This window comes from Mirounga angustirostris, unplaced genomic scaffold (genome assembly GCF_029215605.1).
Source record: "Mirounga angustirostris isolate CCGP_5_RB_7025 unplaced genomic scaffold, mMirAng1.0.hap1 SCAF_5, whole genome shotgun sequence".
In the NCBI taxonomy this organism is placed as follows: Eukaryota; Metazoa; Chordata; class Mammalia; order Carnivora; family Phocidae; genus Mirounga; species Mirounga angustirostris.
The window spans coordinates 16,058,038-16,077,931 of record NW_026991713.1 but is presented as its reverse complement, the minus strand read 5'-3'; the positions used below and the strand labels follow the sequence as shown (position 1 = coordinate 16,077,931).

Genomic DNA, 19,894 nt, shown 5'->3' with positions numbered 1-19,894 from the left:
CTTCTCCCTCTCCCGCTCCCCCCTCTTGTGCTCTGTCTCTAAAATAAATAAATAAAATCTTTAAAAAAAAAAAAAAAATGGGCTCTCCACACCTGTCCACACAGTGGTGAGGAGGGGGGTGACTCAGAAAGGGAAGAGGGTGGGAACCCAAGGGGCCTTTCCTGCTGCCTCCCAGGGTCACAGAGCTCCCCCTCTCAGGATTGCTGCTGCACTTCTCATTCATTCCTTCCTTCCTTCCTTCCTTCCTTCATTCATTCTTACTGAGCAGCTACTGTAGGCAGAGCACCAGGCCACAGGCCAGAAAGCAGTAAGGAGTAAGACAGCACCCCTGTTTCCTTCTAACGGGGGAGGAAGGGGAAGGTATACACAGACAAATCATCGAAGCTGCATAGTTTACATGTTCTGAAGGAAATGAACAAAGGGCCAAGACAGAGGAATGAAGAAGTGGGAGTTTGGACACTGGTAGGAGCCTTGAAGGATGTGGCAAATTCCTAATTTAGTCCCCACACAACCCATGGCAGGGTTTTAAGCAGGGAGAGCCACGATCTAGGATAAGAAGACCACCAGCTACTCTATACTCCATGCTGGTACTTCTCACCAGAATAAATAATAATACCAGTCCTGGTTTCCTAAAGCCTGCTAGGCACCAGGCTCTGTGTTGGAAGCTTCCAAATTCTACTTCTCATGGCAATCCCACTTGGTAGGATGCTGAAAGCTGCCCTTTCTAAGTGAGAAAACAGAAGCTCAGAGAAAACATGTAGCTTGCCCAGGGTCATCTAGCTGCCAAGTAGCAGGGATGAATTTGAACCCAAGTCCGCTTGTCCTACAGCCATGATTTCTTCCCCTACACCTCATTTAGATACTGCCTTGTATTGTTCCCAGATTATTCCAGATGTATGACTCACATGCCCCAACTGAAGTCTCAGTATCTCGGTGCAGGACTTGTCATGTTCTCCAAAATGGCCAACAGTCCTGAGCACTTAGGAAGCACTCATTCAGGGGCGCCTGGGTGGCTCAGTTGGTTAAGCGACTGCCTTCGGCTCAGGTCATGATCCTGGAGTCCCTGGATCGAGTCCCGCATCGGGCTCCCTGCTCGGCGGGGAGCCTGCTTCTGCCTCTGACCCTCCCCCCTCTCATGTGCTCTCTCTTTCTCATTCTCTCTGTCTCAAATAAATAAATAAAATCTTTAAAAAAAAAAAAAAAAAAAGGAAGCACTCATTCAGTACATCTGGTTTACCGCTAGATTGAAAGGAAAAGGAGGCATGCCAACCTCCTACATACGTTGAGTCTTTATTACGTGTTTTTAGTATGTTGTGTCTGAATATTACTACTCAGCCACAGAGCAGGGAGGAGTGGTGGATAATAAGAAGAATGAGGAAGACCACCAGCAAGTGCTGCCAGGTAGGGATGTGGGGATCATGTACACACAGGGTGCCCCATGGAAAAACAAGTGAATGGCAACCTGTTCTCCCAGGGCCACCCATCTGGGGGCTGCTTTGGGCCAGGAAGGGGACCTTTTCAAATTCATCCACCTCGAGGGAAGCCGTTTTCTATTTCAGACAGATGTACCTTTTAGACTAACCACAGCCCCAGATGCACTTAATACACATCTACTGTGTGTCAGGCACTGGGCTAAACGCTCAGCTACATCACATCATCTTATTGAATCTTCTCAACAGTCTGAAAAGTAAGAACTAGTATAAGCCCCAGATGAGAGAACAGAGGTTTCAAGGAGATTAAGAATGAGGCCAAGGTCACACCATTGTCAAGCTGTGGGATGGAATGTGGAGGTGGGCATCTGGTTGACCATGGCACACAGGACACTGCTTTCCACTTCCAACACAAAATGAGCATGAGCGTTCTGGGGACCCACAGATTGGAATCTTGAGGACCTGACATATATGGGGCTTCCACTCCCATCCCCACTCCCCACCCACTACCCTGAGCCCCGCCTTGTTTTGTTGTGTTTTTTTTAAATAATAACTTTATTGAGATCTAATTTACGCATCACAAAATTCACCCATTTAAAAATGTACAATTCAGGGACTTCCAGTATATTCACAGAGTTGTGCAACCATCACCACAATCAATTTTAGAACATTTCCATCCCTCCAAAAAGAAACCCCACCCCCATTAGCAGCTACTCCCCACTTCCTTCCAACCCACTCAAGCCCTAGGCAACCACTCGTCTACAGTCTGTCTCTCTGGCTTTGCCGAATTTGGACATTTCACAGAAATGGGATCATACAACATATGATCTGTTGTGACTGGCTTCATTCCCTTCGCATCATGTTTTCAAGATTCATCCGTGTTGTCGTGCGTTCGTAGTACTTCGTTCCTTTTTACTGCGGAACAATAATCCCTAAATATACCATAAATAAAATTATGGAAAGGATCATATACAATAGTCCATAAATAAGCTGAACATACCACATTTTATTTATCCGTTCGTCAGCTGATGGACATTTAGGTTGCTCCCCCTGAGGGCTCTTACGAATAACACCACTAGGAATAACTGTGTTCACATTTCCGTGTGGATGTGTGTCTGCATTTCTCCTGGGCAGGTCTGGGAGGGGAATTGCCCATCCCCATCTTAAAAGGCAGTTACAAGTTCACCAAACAGCCCCACCGTGAAGTCAACATCTGGCTGCTCCTGGGCCGTTTCCAGAGAATTTTATCAATATGGCCAGACTCCCCTCACGGGTGGGTCATCTGGCCGAGCCCCTCCTATTCCGGGGCCTGGGATCTTCTCATTCCCGCCCTGTACAGTGTCGTCTGGGCCAGCACAATGATAAATGCATTCTGCTCTAAAACAGATACTTCACAAATCATAACTTACAGATGCTCCAGGACTTTCATGTGGGAAACACAAACGAGACTTAGGCCGTCTGACTCCGGAGCCACTGAGGACAGGAAGCCGACAGGCCCGGGACGGCCGCTCTCCCCCTCACGAGTGCAGGCGCGCATGCAGCAGACAGGGAATCCGTGCACAGAACGGTCCGCCCGGCTCTGCAGTGTTTGCCCGTGTTAAGCCGCATTCATTCCCAGCAATTGTTTTTCAACCGCAGCAAATCAGAGAGCTCCTTGAGGTCACAGAAGACGACCTACGGCCTTTCCATGTCCTAAGATAGTCCCTTTTGCCCAGTGTATTCACATCAGTGTCCATCGCACAAGCCTTTGTTGAGGACCTACTATGTGCTAGGCACGATGCTAGGCACGACGGGAGGTTTAAGACAGTAAGGCCGGGCTTACCGGCAGACAAGGCACCCGGCCCCAACCCTCCTCTACTGCTACTTCCCAGGAGGAAGTGAGATGTCCTGCGTGCTGTGGGTGCATTTCTATCTGCAGGCAGGGAAGTGAACCAGCTGATCCCTCCAGGCCTGCTAGGGCTTCCAGAATCTGAGGCTACTCGAGGAACAAAGAACTCAGTGTGTGTCCAGGTGGAGAGCTCCCTGACTTGATTCATTAAAACAGACTCATGGCCCAACAAGCAGACAGCTCTCCAGAAGCAGACACATTAATGCGGTTCCGATCCTTATCTTCTCATACCTCAACTCTTGCGAAAACCTCCAGGCTAGCCTCCCTGCTCCAAGGCAGCCCACCAGACTGCTGGGCTCAGAGCCCCGCTGAAACCAGAACCCAGCCCAGCCCATCCAGAGGAAGAGATACGGTCAAGGTCTCCGCATTCACACTACTGGCGTCCAAACCCTGGCCCTGCTGCTGCGTGTGACCTTCACGGTCTGCAACTCAGTTTCTTCATCCAGGAAATGGGATAGTAACAGGCACATTATGACAATTAAATCAGTTCATATGTACCTGGCGGTGTACCTGGCCCATGTTATAAGCACTCAGAAAGTATTAGCTGCTATTACTATTATTAAATATTGTTATTACTACCCCATCCTATCTTGCCAATCTTGCTTCCCACTGCATCCCAGCATAAACCCTGCATTCTAAGTGATCTGGCCTGCTCACCCTAGAATCCCCTTTGCCTGAAATGCCCCATATTTCAGTCTTCCAAAACCCAAATCAAGGATCATCTTCAACATCATCAGCCCTCCCTAATCTTCCAGAATGCCACAGCCCTTTCTCTCTATTCCTTTCCTGAACAGTGCAGAGAAAACCGCCCCCCAGGAAAAGAATCACCCCATGGCTGGTCTTCCGACACCACGAGCAAAGTATCATGCCCAAATCCAGAGGTCACCGGTTGTGCAACATAAGGAAGGTTCTCCATTTCTCTAGCAGCAGTGGGTTTCGAAACAGACCACGTGACCCTCCAGCTGTATGACCTGGGCAAGTTACTTCACTTCCCTATGCATTATTTTGCCCATCTGTTCAATGGCTCTAACTCGAGTGCACACCTCTCGGGGTTGTTGTGAGTGTTAAATGAGAGATGTCTGGAAAGCAGTTAGCGTAGCGGGACACCCACCAAGCTTTCAAAAGTGTCAGCTGGTAGTAATCAGAGTAGCTGTGGCCATACGGGGAGGGGGTGTCCCTGTCCAGAATCGAACGCAATCAAACAAACTAAGCTTCGGTAAGCTACATTCCAACTGGACAATCACCTGATATCATCCATTCCTGTACCAGGCACTCAGACCAGGTAACTGCTTACTGCGTCTTCCACCAGATGGGTAGTTCCGTGGGCCTCGGTCACTCCTGTGTCCCAGCATTTTAACGTGGAGAGCAGCATACAGGAGATGGTAATAAATCTGGTAGCCACACAGAACTAGTTCAATATCTGTAAGGACATTTTATCTTGGCTACTAGACTACAAGCTCCTTAAGCGTGAGCATCACGTCTTGCTTTAGTAAAGATTTATTAAATGAGTGATGCAAAAAATACCAAACCGAGAATCAGGTTGCTTAGACCCAGCTCAGTCACTGGGTCATTCTGGAGGATTAGGGAGGGCAGATGGTGTTGAAGATGATCCTTGATTTGCGTTTCAGAAGACTGAAATATGGGGCATTTCAGGCAACCCCAGAGAAGTCCCTTAACGCGTCTATGCTTTATTTTTCCCATCTCCGGGATGAGAAGTTTGTACCATGTGTTGGCCAACGCGTCTTACTCCCTGAAACTGGGTCTGGGTCTTCAGTGCAACATGGCCCTGCAGATGACAGCCATCTGGCTCAGCAGGCCAGCTTACGATATGATAGCACCCCTCATTTGCAGTGAAGCAAGGCAAGGAGTAACTTTGGGCCAGTGCTTAAAACACCCATTTTTGGTCAAATCAGTTCCTTTGCAGAGTGAGGATGCCCCATCACCCAAGCTAGAGCTCTGGTACCCCCAGGCACACCAATGGTAAACTGGGGGCACACTCTGCCCACTGGTCCTGCACCTCCCATGCCAGACCCGCCCAGAGACCTCACCTCCTGCTCATACCACACAGCATCCTGCTCACAAGAGATAACCTGGTGCAGAGGGAAAGTTGAACTTGGCCCTTGGCGGGGAGGTGATCACATGACACTGCTCCTCAAGATGTTGTTTGTTTTGGGGTTTGGGTTTTTTGGCAATAGTTTGCACAGCCTGAAGGTCCGGGCAGTTTGGCTCAAAGAAAATGCATGCCATGTTATGCCACAGGGGCTCCACTCAACAACGGCCCTGCCCAAAACTGTATCAAAACAGAAGTTGTGCAAGAAACAAAGCCCAAATTCAAGGCTTTAGAAATGCACGCAGATCCTGTCAGAATCTGGCTGATGGTCTTGGCTTCTTATGGGTGCACTTTTCTGCGAACCTCGCATTCCTTAATTCACCTAAAAAGTGGGTTCTTTCCCCTACCATTCTCTGAGTGATAGCATGCTGATTTTCCAATGCACCATGTCTCTCTGATGGTCTTAAAAATCTAAGGGAAAGTCTACGTGAGGTGAGAAAAAAAATTCTGCTAAAAGAAGGAACTAAACCAGCTAATTTCGCCTCTTGAGGCTTTCCATCGATTATTTTATTTAATTATTACACAAGTCCACGAAACTGGTACTATCGGTAGCCCATTTTACAGATGAGGGAGCTGAGGTTTCAAAAAGTTACAGAGCGTGCACCAGCTCACGAAGCTAGTGAAAAGTTGGGATTTGAATGTCCGCCAGGGCTCTTAGCCCTTCTGCAAGAGTGCTTCCTTGTGGGGTGTGTTAATCTCTGGAACAAGCCACTTGGAGTCCTTGTGTCATGGACACCCTCCGGCAGTGGCCACAAACCACATTTGGGAATTCAGAGAGGAGTGTGCCTGGACTAGGCCAGGCCGAGGGCCACTCCAAGCTCCTGATCCTGCAACTCTCTTCGGAAGTGGCTTTCACAGAACACAGAAGATGATGCTGCGTGGTGCTCTGTTTGATTCAGAAGGCCCTTCCAGATGTACAATTAAAAGCCACAACATTTTCATTTTTAAACACTTCTCTGCCTCTGAGCTGCTTTCAACGGGAGTGCTGATCCCACAGCATCTCATGCCTGGGACGCCAGCCACCAGCGCTGGCAAAGCGGCTTAAAACCCCTCCTCCTCTTGAGAGGTGCCATAAAAGACATGGCAATGAAAAAGACAAATGCCATGAAAACGTCACTTCGGAATTCTACCCAAAGCCCGAAAAGTCAGACCTGAGAGAGCGCTCTCTCGATTCTCCTCCACCGCACCCTGAAAGCAAGTGATAGCTATTCACTGCATCCTTAGAACCAGAAGAAAACTCCCAAGTTCATACTTCAGATGATAATGTCTTTCTGCTCTTGACAGATTCTGAGTCACCAAGTGCTGTACAGGCGAGAACAACTTGCTGACCAATTTTTTTGGGTGTTTGTTTTATTTTCTGTTCAGCCAGGCACAGGGAATTTTCCACCTGACAATTCCTGTTTCTCACTTAAGTTCTTACACCATCTGTGAGCACTGTGCTCAGCAGGGGGAGGACTCAAGGCCAAGGAGGGCTTCCCATCACCAAACCTCAGTTTTCCCATCTGGTTAATGCAAGCCTTTCACCAGATGATTCTGCTAAGGTTCTCAGCTTATCTATGGAATAGAAAGCAGTTTGAGGATTGCCAGCTTCTGAGCCTGGATCTGCTACCAGATTTAAAAATCTTTACATAATTTTTTAGTAAAACAAGAGATTTGGCTGAAATTAATAGCACAATGGGCAACGACCAGGGCTGGACAATAACAGAGCAGGACTGGAGTCTGCTGGCGGAGAAAGGAGCCTCTCCCGTTCTCAGGGCGCCCCCTCGTGGTCGTTCGACTAAATCCCGACGGAATGTTCAGAGTTTCTGCAAATAAAGGGAAAGACACCCACCAAAAGAGAAAGGCAGGCTCCCGTCTACTGATGCAATCCCTTTCACTCTAACCTCGTCTGTGGATCAGACAGCGAGACGAATGCCTGACAGGAAGCCCCAGTGAAACTCAGAAAGGTGTCTGCCATAGACAAGATTTCATTCTTTCAAACAGTTGGCGGCAGCTCCCCAGCATTCAGGCTTCTGTGTCCCCTGGCAGATCCCAGACACACCCTTGCCACTCAACCCCTCTCAAGCTCACATCCTCAACCTGCAGCTCCGACCGCGTCTGTTTTTCATTATTACGCTTTCCAACTTCCCAGCGCGATTCTTCAACAGCTATTAAGACAACACGAGCAAGGAGCTAGGCTTAGTTCTTGCTTTTTCAACATCCAGCCTGGGGAATATCACCTCAGAAGAAAAGCATGAATGAAGTGCACGTTTCTCAGCCTCTTCTTCCGCAGACCTGAAAGTCTGTTCCTCAAAGGACATCTCTACAACCATCTCCTCTTTAAAATGCTCAACCTACAAAAAAATGGCACCTGCCCAGAGTGAATTCTTAACTACTTGCTGGCTATCAGATTTGTTTATCGGAGACCACTTTAAAAATACAATGTACAATGTCTCAAATTTCCAATTAATCTATGAACGACTTCTTTTTTAAGCTATAGAATACGGTTGGATCAACCCAAACAGTGAAGCTTAGGATGAGGGAGTTATCCAGGTATCCAAATATTTGAGAATTCGGGGCTAAACCTTCTGATTGGGGCCCCATTTTCTCCATAGAACGGTCCCTGTACAGATTGAAAAGAAAATTACCAACATCAACCTACCTACCACTTCATTCAACAGTTCATTTTGCTTTTACCCTGTGGTCATTCGTTAAGTTTATAAGCAACCCTGGGCCCCGAAATACCCCAAAAGTGCACACGAGGCATACCATAATTAGTTCCTGACTTTGGCCCTAAATTGATTAAAATACATCTGATATGCTTCAAATCAAAGAACCATGTTAATTTTCTGCCACACACCACACAAAATCTTTCTGCAACAGTCAGTCACTTTGAACCCAACCCTCTGGCCACAAGCAGTGTGGATTTCAAGGGCCTGTTCCCCAGAAAGGAAAAGGACAACAAGCCAAGTTGGGGACACGCAGAGACCCCAAGGTACTCCAACCGCTTCCAAATGGGGCTGGGACCCTGGCAGGGTTTCAGCTGTCACAAAGAGTGGGGCAGCTGGCCCAGTCCCCTAAAGCAATTCAGCAGCCCTGCGACCAGGACCTGAAAGGCAGTGGGGTCGCTGCAATTCAGCATCTGTGTGGCTACCCATGCCCTGGGCATTTCAGTCCTCCCCGAAGCAGAGGTGAACTGTCACAACCCTCAGGCATGCAGTAGTCTTTATTTTTGCGCCCTAACCTTCTCTCCTAAAAAACAGGCAGGAATCCACCCTCCCTTGCAACTACAGCAGCACCGGGGTGATGGGGAGTAGGAGTGGGAGGGTGGGGGTCGCCTTCACGTACAGGACACGGGACTCCGGGGACCAGCTCCCTGCTGAGGATGTGGGTCTGTTCGGAGTTAGAGCAATAAAGCATTCCAGGGCTTGGTCTGAATGCGTGCCCGCGAGGGAGACCTCCACGGTCCCAACGTTTGCAAAGTGTTTGCAAATCATAAACACTACTTGGCTGCTGGGAGAAAAACCCCCAAAATATGCGCAGACAGGATGTAACAAGTGTTTCGAGGGAGAGACACGCCTGAGTCCCGGGGAGCTGGGGAGAGAGTGAGGAGTCTGTCTGGGGGTTCCCGGGAAGCCCCTCTCGGACAAGAGAGTCTCAGAGCCCCAGCCCCCCGGCCGGCGCGCCCTCGGTCCGCAGCCCCGTCTGGCCCTCGCCCCGGGGGGGGAGGGGTTCCCCCACTCACCACTCGACCCGAAAACCTCTCGGTGGCCCTCTTGACTTTGCCATAGGTGCCTTTGCCCAGGGTCTCCTGCAGCTCGTAGCGATGCTTCAAGTTGTGCTTGTGGTGATGCCGCTTCACCCCGTGCGGCTTCCTGGGCTCCGGGGCCGCCGCCGCCGCCGCCGCCGCGGCGGGGGCTGCGGTGGCCCCCGCCACCACCTCCGGGGGAGAGCCCGGAGCCCCCGGCCGCAAGTCGGGGCCGTCCCCGGCCGCGGGAGCAGCGGCCCCCTCCATGTCGGAACGCAGGGCGAGCCGGGCTGGAGAGGGCAGGACTGGGCACAGCGTTCGCGGTGTCGGGGTCCCCGCCGAGGAAGCCGGGGCGCGCTCAAGGTCGCCCCCGCAGCATTGGGGAGGCGGCCCGATCCCGCTCGGGCTGCGGCTCGGTCACTGGCGGCGGCGCGGACTGCACATCTGGCGCCCCCGGCGCGCACGGTCCGCGCACCGCCCCCCGGCCGCGGCGAGCTGCGGAGCGTCGGGCGAGGTGGCGGCGGTGGCAGGGGAGGCGGCGGTGTTTGCAGGAGGGAGGGGAGAGGGGAGGCTCCGCGCGCAGGCGGGGGAGTGTTATGTGGGGCGCCGCGCCCCCCGACCCCTCCCCGGGAGGACGCACAGACGGGGCGGGGGCGGGGGCGGGGGCGCCGAGCTCGGCCGGCCCCCGGGGGAGGGGAGCGAGGGGCGGCGTGGCCGGGGCTTCCCCACCTCCCCGCCGCCACCCGGGGCCCGGGGCCACCCGAGCGGGGAGGGGGATGGGAGCGTGTCGCGACTCGCCCTTTGTGCCGCGCGGGGTAGGCCGCAGCGGCGGCCGGGGGGTGGGGGGGGGCTTTGTCCTCGCTCGGCCGCGACCCGGACCGGAGGCTTCCAGGCCGGGGCGCCCCCCCCCGGGCTCGCCCGCCGCAGCTACCGCGGGCCCGCCGTCGCCGCCGTCTCCTGCTCCGGCCGCTCGGCCTCCCCGCCTGCTGGCGCCCGGGCGGCGGCGGCGGCGGCTCGCCGAGCCCCGGGGCGGGAGAAGCAGGAGCGCTCCGAGCCGGAGGCCGCCGGGACCCGCTCGCGATCCGGCCGGGGGCGCCACGGGCCTGGGCACCCCTTCATTTTGTTTTGGGTGTCGCCGCGGCCGCCAGGCCGGAGACGGGGGAGAGGCTGGGGGAGGGGAGCAGGGCGGGTGTTGGGTTACAGGCGGTGAGTCACGGCCCCTCCGCCGCAGTGCGCACCCCTCCCGCCCAGCCGGGGCTGGCACCCCGCCTCCGAGGCCCCCTTCTCCGGCTGGGGCGGCTGCGCTCCGCGGAGGACCCCAAGAGGGGCGCCTCGACCCCGGCCCCGCGCCCCCGCCGAGGAAAGGCGGAGGCGGGGAGGAAGAGAGGCCCAGAGGCTGAACCTGGGGTCCGCCGCCGGACTGCCGGCCCTCCGACACCAGCCAGGACTCTGGCCGCCAGGGAAGGGAGAACAGTTGGGGGCGTGGAAGACGTGGGGCGCCCACCCTGTCCGGCGACGGCTGCCTTCGGAGGTGGGCGAACCGGGGACCTCAGAGGGAGCAGGGCCCGGAGCCTTCTGAGCAAGAGGCGACTTGCAGGCCTCTTGGCCCCCTTGGGCCTTGGGAGTTTTCCTCGAACTGAAAGGCCCGGATCCCGGAGTTGGTAAGGGCGCCCGTACCCCACAAGTTGAGGGTCAGGCAGGAAGGGCGTCCGACAGCGGTGAAGCAGCGCCCCCCCGCCCCCCACCACCACCACACAAACTCCTTCTCCTCGGGAGCTTCAAGGCAAGAGAAAAAGAGGCCTTAGGGAATTTTTTTTTTGTAATGGTACAGTAGACTGGGATAGGAAGAGTGAGGTATGAAGAATGTCTGGTGCCTGGTTGGTCTTTACTTTTTCACCAGGGCGCCCCTCTCGACCTTCCTCTGCAGCTCTCAGGTCCATCCCTTCTGCATTCCTGCTGTCTTCACTCTTGTCTCCCCCTTATCACCTTATCCTGGACTCCTGCAACAGCTTGTCCTGCCCGTCAGCCCCCTCCCTGCTGCTAGAGAAATGGCCTAAAATGCTGCCATCATCATATCCCCCATTTCTGTGCCTCTGCCACACTCTTGTCCTTATCTGTCCTAACTTCTCTCCTCCGGATGCTGACATAAACCTCTCTCTGCCCCTTCCTGCCTTCTCCAAGAGCACACTGGTTATTGCATAACCAGTGTGCTCTTGGAGAAGACAAAGGCCATGTCTATTCAATTCCTATGCTGTCCACAATTGTAGGGCCTCCCTGCCCCCATCCTGAAAGTGAATTCTTTTTTGTTTTGTTTTGTTTATAAAGTCTGTAGACATTGTGCATATAAATTGAAGAGTCGGGGTGGGCAAAGTGTGGGTTGATTCTGGCTCCCCGGTGGATAGGCTGTGTGACCTTGGTCAAATGACTTAACCTCTCAGCGCCTGTTACTTCTCCTTAAAATAGGGAATAGCAGATCTGTTTTACAGGTGAAAAGACTGTGTCTGTAGTGGGAATTGAAACTATTCACCAAATATTTCCTTGTTCTTTCCCTCCCAAGGGATGTGGTAGGAATCCACTACCCTATATGACTCACTTAGGCCAATGGAATGAGAGCAGAAGGGATATGCATTGCTTTCAGGGAGAAACTTCTAAGGGCCAATGGGCAATCCCAAAAGTTCAATCTTGGCAATCTTATGTTGTCAACCATGGAAGTGCAGCAACAGAGCCTCCCCCAGCCAGCGCAGGGCTCTGTAAAGATGACTGAGCAAGCCTAGCTAGCATGCATTAGAAAAGTAGTGTGAGCAGATTTTAGACTTGTGTTGTGTTAAACCAGTGAGATCTGGGGGTTGTTTGTTACAACAGCGTAATGTTGCTTATTCTGGCTAACAGTGTTGCTCCTAAATGCTTGGGACTTAATCGGTATTTGTTGAATGAATAGCATTCTGATACTATTCTGATATTATTCTGATACTATTTTATGATAGTATCTGATACTATATGATAACAATAAACCCTCTGCTGTAAGGTGGCTGTGATAGTCCCTATTTTCAATTAAGGACACCATCTCAGAAAAATTAAGTAGTTTGCCTGAAATCGCACAAGTCATAAATAGCAAGGCCAGGGTTTAAACCCTACCTGTGCAGTTCCAAACCTCATGCTCTTCCTCTTCTACACTTGCCATGCCACATCTCCTTAAATGGGAAGGATGGAAACACCCAGTACAATGCCTGGCACACAGTCCTACTCAAGCACTGGAAGTTCCTCTCCAGACTGAATTCCTATAGCATTTATAATTGGAACCACACTTAAGCACAATATTATCATGCATTATGCTCAAGTGTTTTCACATAGATAAAGCATTTCCTCCGACAAGATCCCAGGCTGCTTGATTAAGAGCTTGCGATCTGGTGTCAGACTGCCTGAGTTCAAATCCCTATTCTGCCACTAGTAATTGACCATCTTGGACAATTCTTTTCCCTCTCTATGCCCCCCTTCTCTCATCTTCAAAATGGCAGGTGGTATTAGGGGTGCTAACAATAATAGGCATGAGGGCTCTTGTGAGGATTAAGGGATATAATATATGCACTCAATAAATCATGGCTATTAATATCATACTTGTTTTTATTATACTTATTCTTTATCTTGCATGACTCCTACTGGCATTGAGGCAATTATAAGCCATTTAATCATATTACTTACTTGATTAGACTCTGATTTCTGGCTTCATTCTCATTACGGGACAGAGGTACTAACATCTGAAGTTAGAAACATGACATCCACACTGCCCTACAGCTCATATTTACATAAGGCTCATTACTTGTTCTTTATTACACTTTTCTATTTTCAAAGCAATTTAAAAGAAAGTATGCTTGCTTTCTTGAGAAATATTTGTTCAGAAAACATAGTAATACCAGTGTCCTTTATCCACCATCTACTGTCTGCCAGGACCTTTATATGTATTGCCTCTAATCACCATCATAAAACCGTAAGGTGGACGTTATGAGCCCCATTTGGCTGTTAAGAACAGGGAGCTCAAAGAGGTTAAGGTGCCTATGACCGGGAAGTAATTGGCCGAGTCAGAATTGGAACCCAAGTCTCTGACTCAGGTTTTGCTCCAACCCCTATTTTAAGCTGCCCGACATTCCAGTTCATATCAATGAATGCCTGTGCTTTGGTTGGCAATCATTTTCCATTTTTCTAGATGAGGTTTTGGAAAGCTACCTAAGATCGTGACTTTTCTTTAAGAGAGAGAGAGCGTGCACGCATGCGTGTGAGTGGTGGGGGAGGGGCAGAGGGAGAGCAAGAGAGAATCTTAAGCAGGCTCCACACCCAGCACAGAGCCCAATTCGGGGCTCAGTCCCATGACCCTGAGATCATGACCTGAGCAGAACGAAACTAAGAGACGCTTAACTGACTGAGTCACCGAGACGCCCCAGATTGTGTCATTTCTAACATAAGTATATTGTTTGCTAGACATCTTACACTGAAGAACCACCTGAGAAGGTACATATTCTTCACTGTGGCAGAAGACTGCTAGCTAACCACCAAATAGTCATGTTTGTCTTTCCACAGGGGAGCTGACAGACAGTTGCTCAGCTGGGGATGTATCTCCCAGCCTCCCTTGCCTCCAAGCCTGGCCACGTGACTAGTTCTCTCCAATGAAATATGAGCCAAATGATGTTCACTTCTTCCTAGGCCGGGGTGTTTAAAAATTGCCTAGCAGGAAACCGAGGACTCCAAGGCACCAGAGGATGGTGGAGTCACTAGATAAAAGAAGCTCGTGTCCCTGAATCTCATTGAGGAATAAAGCCACCCTCGGGGCAGGACATTGGACTGGTCCATGAGTGAGAAATAACCTTCTATGAAGTCCCTGAAATTAGAGGGTTTATTTGTTACAACAGCTAATACTGCCCTAATACATACAGCTTACACTAAGTCTGTATTTACGTAGGAAAAGCAAAATGGAAGATGATCACAACCATCTGAAGAGTTAGAACCAAAAATGCCATGTGTATGTTTTCTGTCTACTTGCTGACTTAAGGAGAAAGCAAATTATTTCGGGCCAGAATTTTTCTTTTAGTTTTTCCTGGATTACATGTATCAGAGATCAAAACAGAAAGCTGTGTTTCTTCCCCAGCTGAGCAGCTAGAGAAACAGTTAGAAGGGTGGTTAGGAGCCTAGTTTCCAGAATCAAAACCAGCTCAGTTCAAATCCTGGCTCTACCACATTCAAGGTGTGCGATCTTGGGTGACTCGGTCTTTGTTTCTCTGTTGTCTCACCTTGCAGATGGGGACATTAATAATGCCCCACTCAAAGGGCTTTTGTTAAGGATTGATTGAGTTTATGCAATAAAAAGCACTAAGGTCAGCACGAGGTAGTGGTGACACCCCATAAATGTCAGCTGTTATTATGATTTGCCACCTTCCCTATTCTACATTACATTCTATTTTGTGCATGCAAGGGTACAAGGGAAAGCCAGGCACAGAATCATGAACAGAATCAGTTGCTCTTACAAGAGTTCAACCAAAATAATCCAAACTGAGCCTTCATTTGCAATATGTCTCATCTATTTGGTGACTGAGAGGGCAGAGGACCCCGCTGGGAAGGAAGAGCATCAGTCTGGGCATCCACCATAGTATGGGGACAACCAACAAGACAAGACAGGGTTTCTAGCCTCTGCTGTCCCCAGGGGATGCCACCCAGGGCAGGTGCCTTCACCTCTCTGTGGAATGACATCACCAGGCGAGATGCCGTCTGATGACCCTTGGGGCTGACAATTCCTGATTCCTTTTGGAGATGGCAGTTTCACACTCCTTGCACGTGTCTTCTTCTCCCTTCTTTTCCCGCATGGGCAAGCAGATGACTTCCAGCAGTTCCATTTGCTTTGTTTTCTCTGTCCTAAACATCATACTGAAAAAATAAGATAGCTTCTCCCTGAGGGAATAAAACAGTGGGGAGGCATTGGAAGGTTCTTTTATGGAGAAAAGAAACCGAAATGTGATCAATTCCCCATCCGCAGGAGAAGCACTGGCAGGACTCCAGAGCGGGAAACAACACCTTCCCACCCCTGGAAAGGGTGACTGCCAGAAAATCGAGAGTAAACATGTCCCATGCAGGGACACACTGGGGTCATGTGAGAGAATAACTCTAATTGGCTACAATGGAAGAGTGTGGAGGTTAAATGGGGGGGGGGGGGTTCCAGGTGGTGGTGGGGGATGTAAAGAGCTCATTTCCTCATGTTGCTCCCTGGATGGGTGAATGCACTCAACCATATTAGCTAAGTGCTTACCATGGGCCCATCACAATTCTAGGTACTGGGGATACAGAAGTGAACAAAAACAAAGTCCCCGCCTTCATCAGGTTTACAGATAAACAGTGAGCCACGGACAAATAAATCTATTACCTGTCAGGTAATGGTAAGGGCTGGTGGGAATAGATCAAGTTAAAGAGGCAGAACACATTGAGAGTGGTAAGGAGAAGACTTTCTGACAAGGTGATGTGTGAGCAAAGGCCCTAAGGAAGCGAGTGTGTGTACAGCCTGGATATCTGAGGGATAATATGCACATCTGGGGGAAAAGCCTCCCCAGCATAGAGACTCATAAGTGCAAAGACCCTGAGGCAGGAATATGCTTGGCATGTTCATGAAACAGCAAGTGGAGTGAAATAGGGGAGAGTAGTATGGTTGAAGCCAGAGAGTTACCAGAAGACCAGATCCTGTCGGCTCTGTGGAATGATGAAAGAGCTCTGGGTTTTATACTGAGGCAGGCAGGAAGCCATTGGTCGATTCTTTTTTTTTTTTTTTTAAGATTTTATTTATTTATTTGAGAGAGAGAATGAGAGACAGCACAAGAGGGAAGAGGGTCAGAGGGAGAAGCAGACCCCCCGCTGAGCAGGGAGCCCGATGCGGGACTCGATCCCAAGACTCCAGGATCATGACCTGAGCCGAAGGCAGTCGCTTAACCAACTGAGCCACCCAGGCGCCCCAGTTGGTCGATTCTGATTAAAACAGTGACATCCTCAGAGCGAGTGTCTCGCAGGCTGTAGGAGGAAGACAGCAGTGGGGTAGCGCGTTACCCAGGAGGAAATTAAGAAGGAGCCAGAGAAACCGATTGATCGGGAGAAAATGTGCCCGCTGCTGCTGCGTGTTTTCACCACCAATAACAGCCGCCACCACTGAATGGACGAGTTTTCCCGCGGACACGTACCATCCAGCGAGCTGCAGATCTACACTTGGATGGATGCAACTTTGAAAGAGTTGACTAGTTTAGTAGAAGAAGTCTACCGAGAAGCTAGAAAGAAGGGCACACACTTCAATTTTGCAATTGTTTTTACAGATCCTAAAAGGCCTGGCTATCGAGTAAAGGAGATTGGCAGCACCATGTCTGGGAGGAAGGGGACTGAAGGTGGCAGAAGTTCCAAATAGGAGACTATCTGGACATAGCAATCACACCTCCAAATCGGGCACCACCTCCTTCAGGGTGCATGAGACCATATTACATTTTATTTACTATTTCTTGAATTATTTTTCATTCAGTTATGTAAAATAAATTCTTTTTCTTCCTCTCATCATTTCCATTAAGCCTTCAAAGTCTAAACAAATTGTAATGCGTCTATCTAGGAATTAGATTTGTCTGTGTTACAGTATGGATATTAATAGAAAGTCCATGTTTCTGGTCCTTCTATAAAATACGAAGAAAAGTGCTCTTAGCATCCTTTGTAAAATTGTATTGTTAAATACATGTGTGCAATCAAAGAAAAAAAAAAAACAGTGACATCCTCAGACTCAGATTTGAAAAGTCTCCCCCCCAGCCATTGTATTACAAATGGACTTGGGGAGGGAGGGAAGTGATGGGGGCACAGGGCTCTGAAAAAGGCTAAGGGGCTCTGGAAAGTTCTCGCCTACAAGAACTACATACAACACCTCAATTTCCTCAGTGCCTTCCTCCTTGTGCTCACCGTGGGTCATTCCTAAAACACATATCTATCTGACTCTTGTGTCTCCCTCTCCTGAGATTCTGCTGACCTCTGTGGCCTTGAGGTCAAAGTCCAAACTCTTAGCCTGCCGCTGGCTGGGGAAAGCATCACAGGGTAACAAGAGCATTGGCCTTGGCATCAAAAAGACCCGGATTAGAGTCCTGATCTTAGCGCTCACCAGCTATGTGACGTGCCCAAGTCGCTAGAGGTCCCTGACCTCAGTTTGTTCTCTTTCCTCCTTGTCCTGGATGTTATCACCTGCGTGTCAGCTCCATGAGGGTTAGAACTCTTGTTTGTCTTGTTCCTTGCTATATATTCAACACCCAGAACAATGCCTAGCACCTAGTAGGTAGGCACTCAACAAATATGGGTGGAGTCAGCGAATGAGCTAATAACGTAGGAGAGAGCATCTGCAGAGTGGCTAGTGCCCAGCCATTGTGCCCTTCTCTTGCTGACTCATGCTCATTGCCCTCTTCCCTTTAGTGGTCGAACCCTAACGGTACCCTCCTGATCCTTACCCACACCACCTCCTCCCACCAAGCACCATATTTTCTGGGGACACCTCTGTTTCATGCTGCTCCACCTTTGCACATGCTGTGCCCAATGCCTGGGATGGCCCCTTTCCTGTCCTCCAGATAACAAACTGCTACTCATCTTGGAGACCTAGCTTAAGACGTCACCTCCCCTCTGACACTGTGCTAGACAGAACTAAAGGCTCAGTTCTCTGTCCCCAGGGCACTCAGTCCCTGGGTCTCTTACAGCACTTACCTCATGGCATTACAATTATTCAGCTATGTGTCCAGCTCTGCCCAGTTGCCTGGGAACTCCAGGATGGTCAGCACGAGAACAGCACTGTCCAACAGAAATATAATATGAGCCCCGTATGGCATTTTAACTTTTCTAGCAGCCACATTAAAAGCAAGTTTAAAAAAAGAGAGAGAGAGCAATTAATCTTATTAATGTATTTTACTTAACCGAATATGCCCCAAATACGATCATTTCAAAATGAAATCAATATAAAAACCCATTGATAAGGTAGTTTACATTCTTCCTTCTGTACGAAATCTTTGAAATCCATTGTCACATTTTACACTTACAGGAAACCTCAATTCAGAGCTAAATTTTCAACTGAAATATACCTTAGTGAAAAGATAAAGTTGTATTTCACAGAAAGATATTTTACACAGCTCCAGAGTTTTTTAACTTAAATTTCGGTTAATTGTATAAAATTAAATGTTTAGTTCCCTAGTTAAAGAGCCTCATTTCAAGCACCCAATAGCCATATGTGACTAGTGGCTACTGTTTCCAACAGTGTAGATCTAGATCTTATTCTTTATTCTAATAGAAGTATAGATGTGGCTTGTAATATATAAATACTGAAAGGATGGATGGATGGATGGATTTTACTAATTATACACCCTCCCCAGTTTACCTTCCTATTTCTTACTCTGGAAATGCAGAGCACAAGAAAGAGAGAATGAAATTAAGGGAAAGGTGAATCCATAGAAATCTTCCTTGGACTCCAATTTTTCATTTTGTCCCATGGGACAAAGTTCAAAGGCATCGAAGTTCTACTCTCTGATCCATGCAGCTCAGCAACCCAGCATATTCAACTCTCTGCTTAGATGTCAAAGCAAAGTGGGGTCTTTACTGACCATCCTGTTTAAAATTGCAGCCCATCCGCTCCTCCTCCATCCCAACACTGGGGCTCCTTACCCACCTTTACCTGTTTTCTTCTTCACCATTGCTTTCACCAGCATGTAATATATTACACAATCTGTTTCTTTGTTGTGTTTGTCTGGACAAAGCAGGGGTTTTCATCTATATGATTCTCTCATAAATCCCCAGTACCTGGCGTGTAACAGGTGCTCGATAATTATGCATGGAATAAATAAACGGATAGATGAATAATTTGAGTTCCAGCTGTTTCACCTGCTAGTTTTATAATCCCAGTAAGTAATTAAAGATTAAACCTCAGTTCCTTCATCTGTAAAACGGATGTATAGTAATATTTACCTTACAGAGTTGTCTGATAGGATCCTACAGGGGTTAATGCTTATCCTATAGGACTAAGAAGATGGCTCTGAAGCGTTTAATATAGTACCTACATTGGCACTGGCAAAATGTAGCTGTTCTTAGTCTGTTTAAATAATAATATTAGATTCATTCTCTCAGGTCTATACCAACCGTGTAAAGCAATCACAATTCCCCAAGTAATTCTGTCCCAAACAAAAAAACTAGGTCAGGAAAAAATAGTCTCAGGATCTAGATTTCCTACACGATTGCCTATATTTAACCTGTCCTGTTTGTATTTGTATTTGTATTTCTAACCCTGGGATACAGGTCCCTCAGCCCTGCCCTGCCAAGAGCCAGGGCAGCTCCGTGTCAGGCCACTCTGTTTACTGTCACCAGGGACTTAGGCTCGAAAAGCAGGCACGAGAGGCAGGGCATTCCACGCGAGTCATCAGCCTGCCTATGACGGCAGAAGCTCTTGGCCCACCTGCTCTGGGGCAGTCACCCAGGCCTTAGATGGCCTGGGGCCTGGCAGCCAGGCTGCCCAGGCGGCCAGCTGGTGAGGGATGCATTAGCCGCCTTCCAGGCAGAGGAGCCAGAAACCCCAGATTCCTCTCAACGGCCTGCTTCTCCTGCTCCCTCTCCAGCCTCATCCTCTGAAATCCTTAATTTAACAGGCACATCTCCAATCTGCCCCGCCCTTCATGACGCTCTGCGTCCACCTGTTCATTCATCCAGCCAGCACATGGTAT

The 19,894-nt window shown here is 49.4% G+C and overlaps 1 protein-coding gene and 1 pseudogene across 1 annotated transcript in view; one reads left to right on the top strand and one right to left on the bottom strand.

Annotated features, from left to right (window-relative positions):
• NUAK1 (NUAK family kinase 1) overlaps nucleotides 1-9,707 on the bottom strand; it is a 72,099-nt gene extending 62,392 nt beyond the window's left edge. The window contains exon 1 of the mRNA XM_045872685.3: nucleotides 9,153-9,707. Within this exon, the coding sequence (XP_045728641.2) occupies nucleotides 9,153-9,422 (270 nt within the window). The 5' untranslated portion in view covers nucleotides 9,423-9,707. The remainder of the gene's footprint in view (nucleotides 1-9,152) is intronic.
• Nucleotides 9,708-13,419: 3,712 nt separating this feature from the next.
• Nucleotides 13,420-16,721, top strand: LOC123837197 (histone deacetylase complex subunit SAP18-like; annotated as a pseudogene).
• Nucleotides 16,722-19,894: the final 3,173 nt, after the last annotated feature.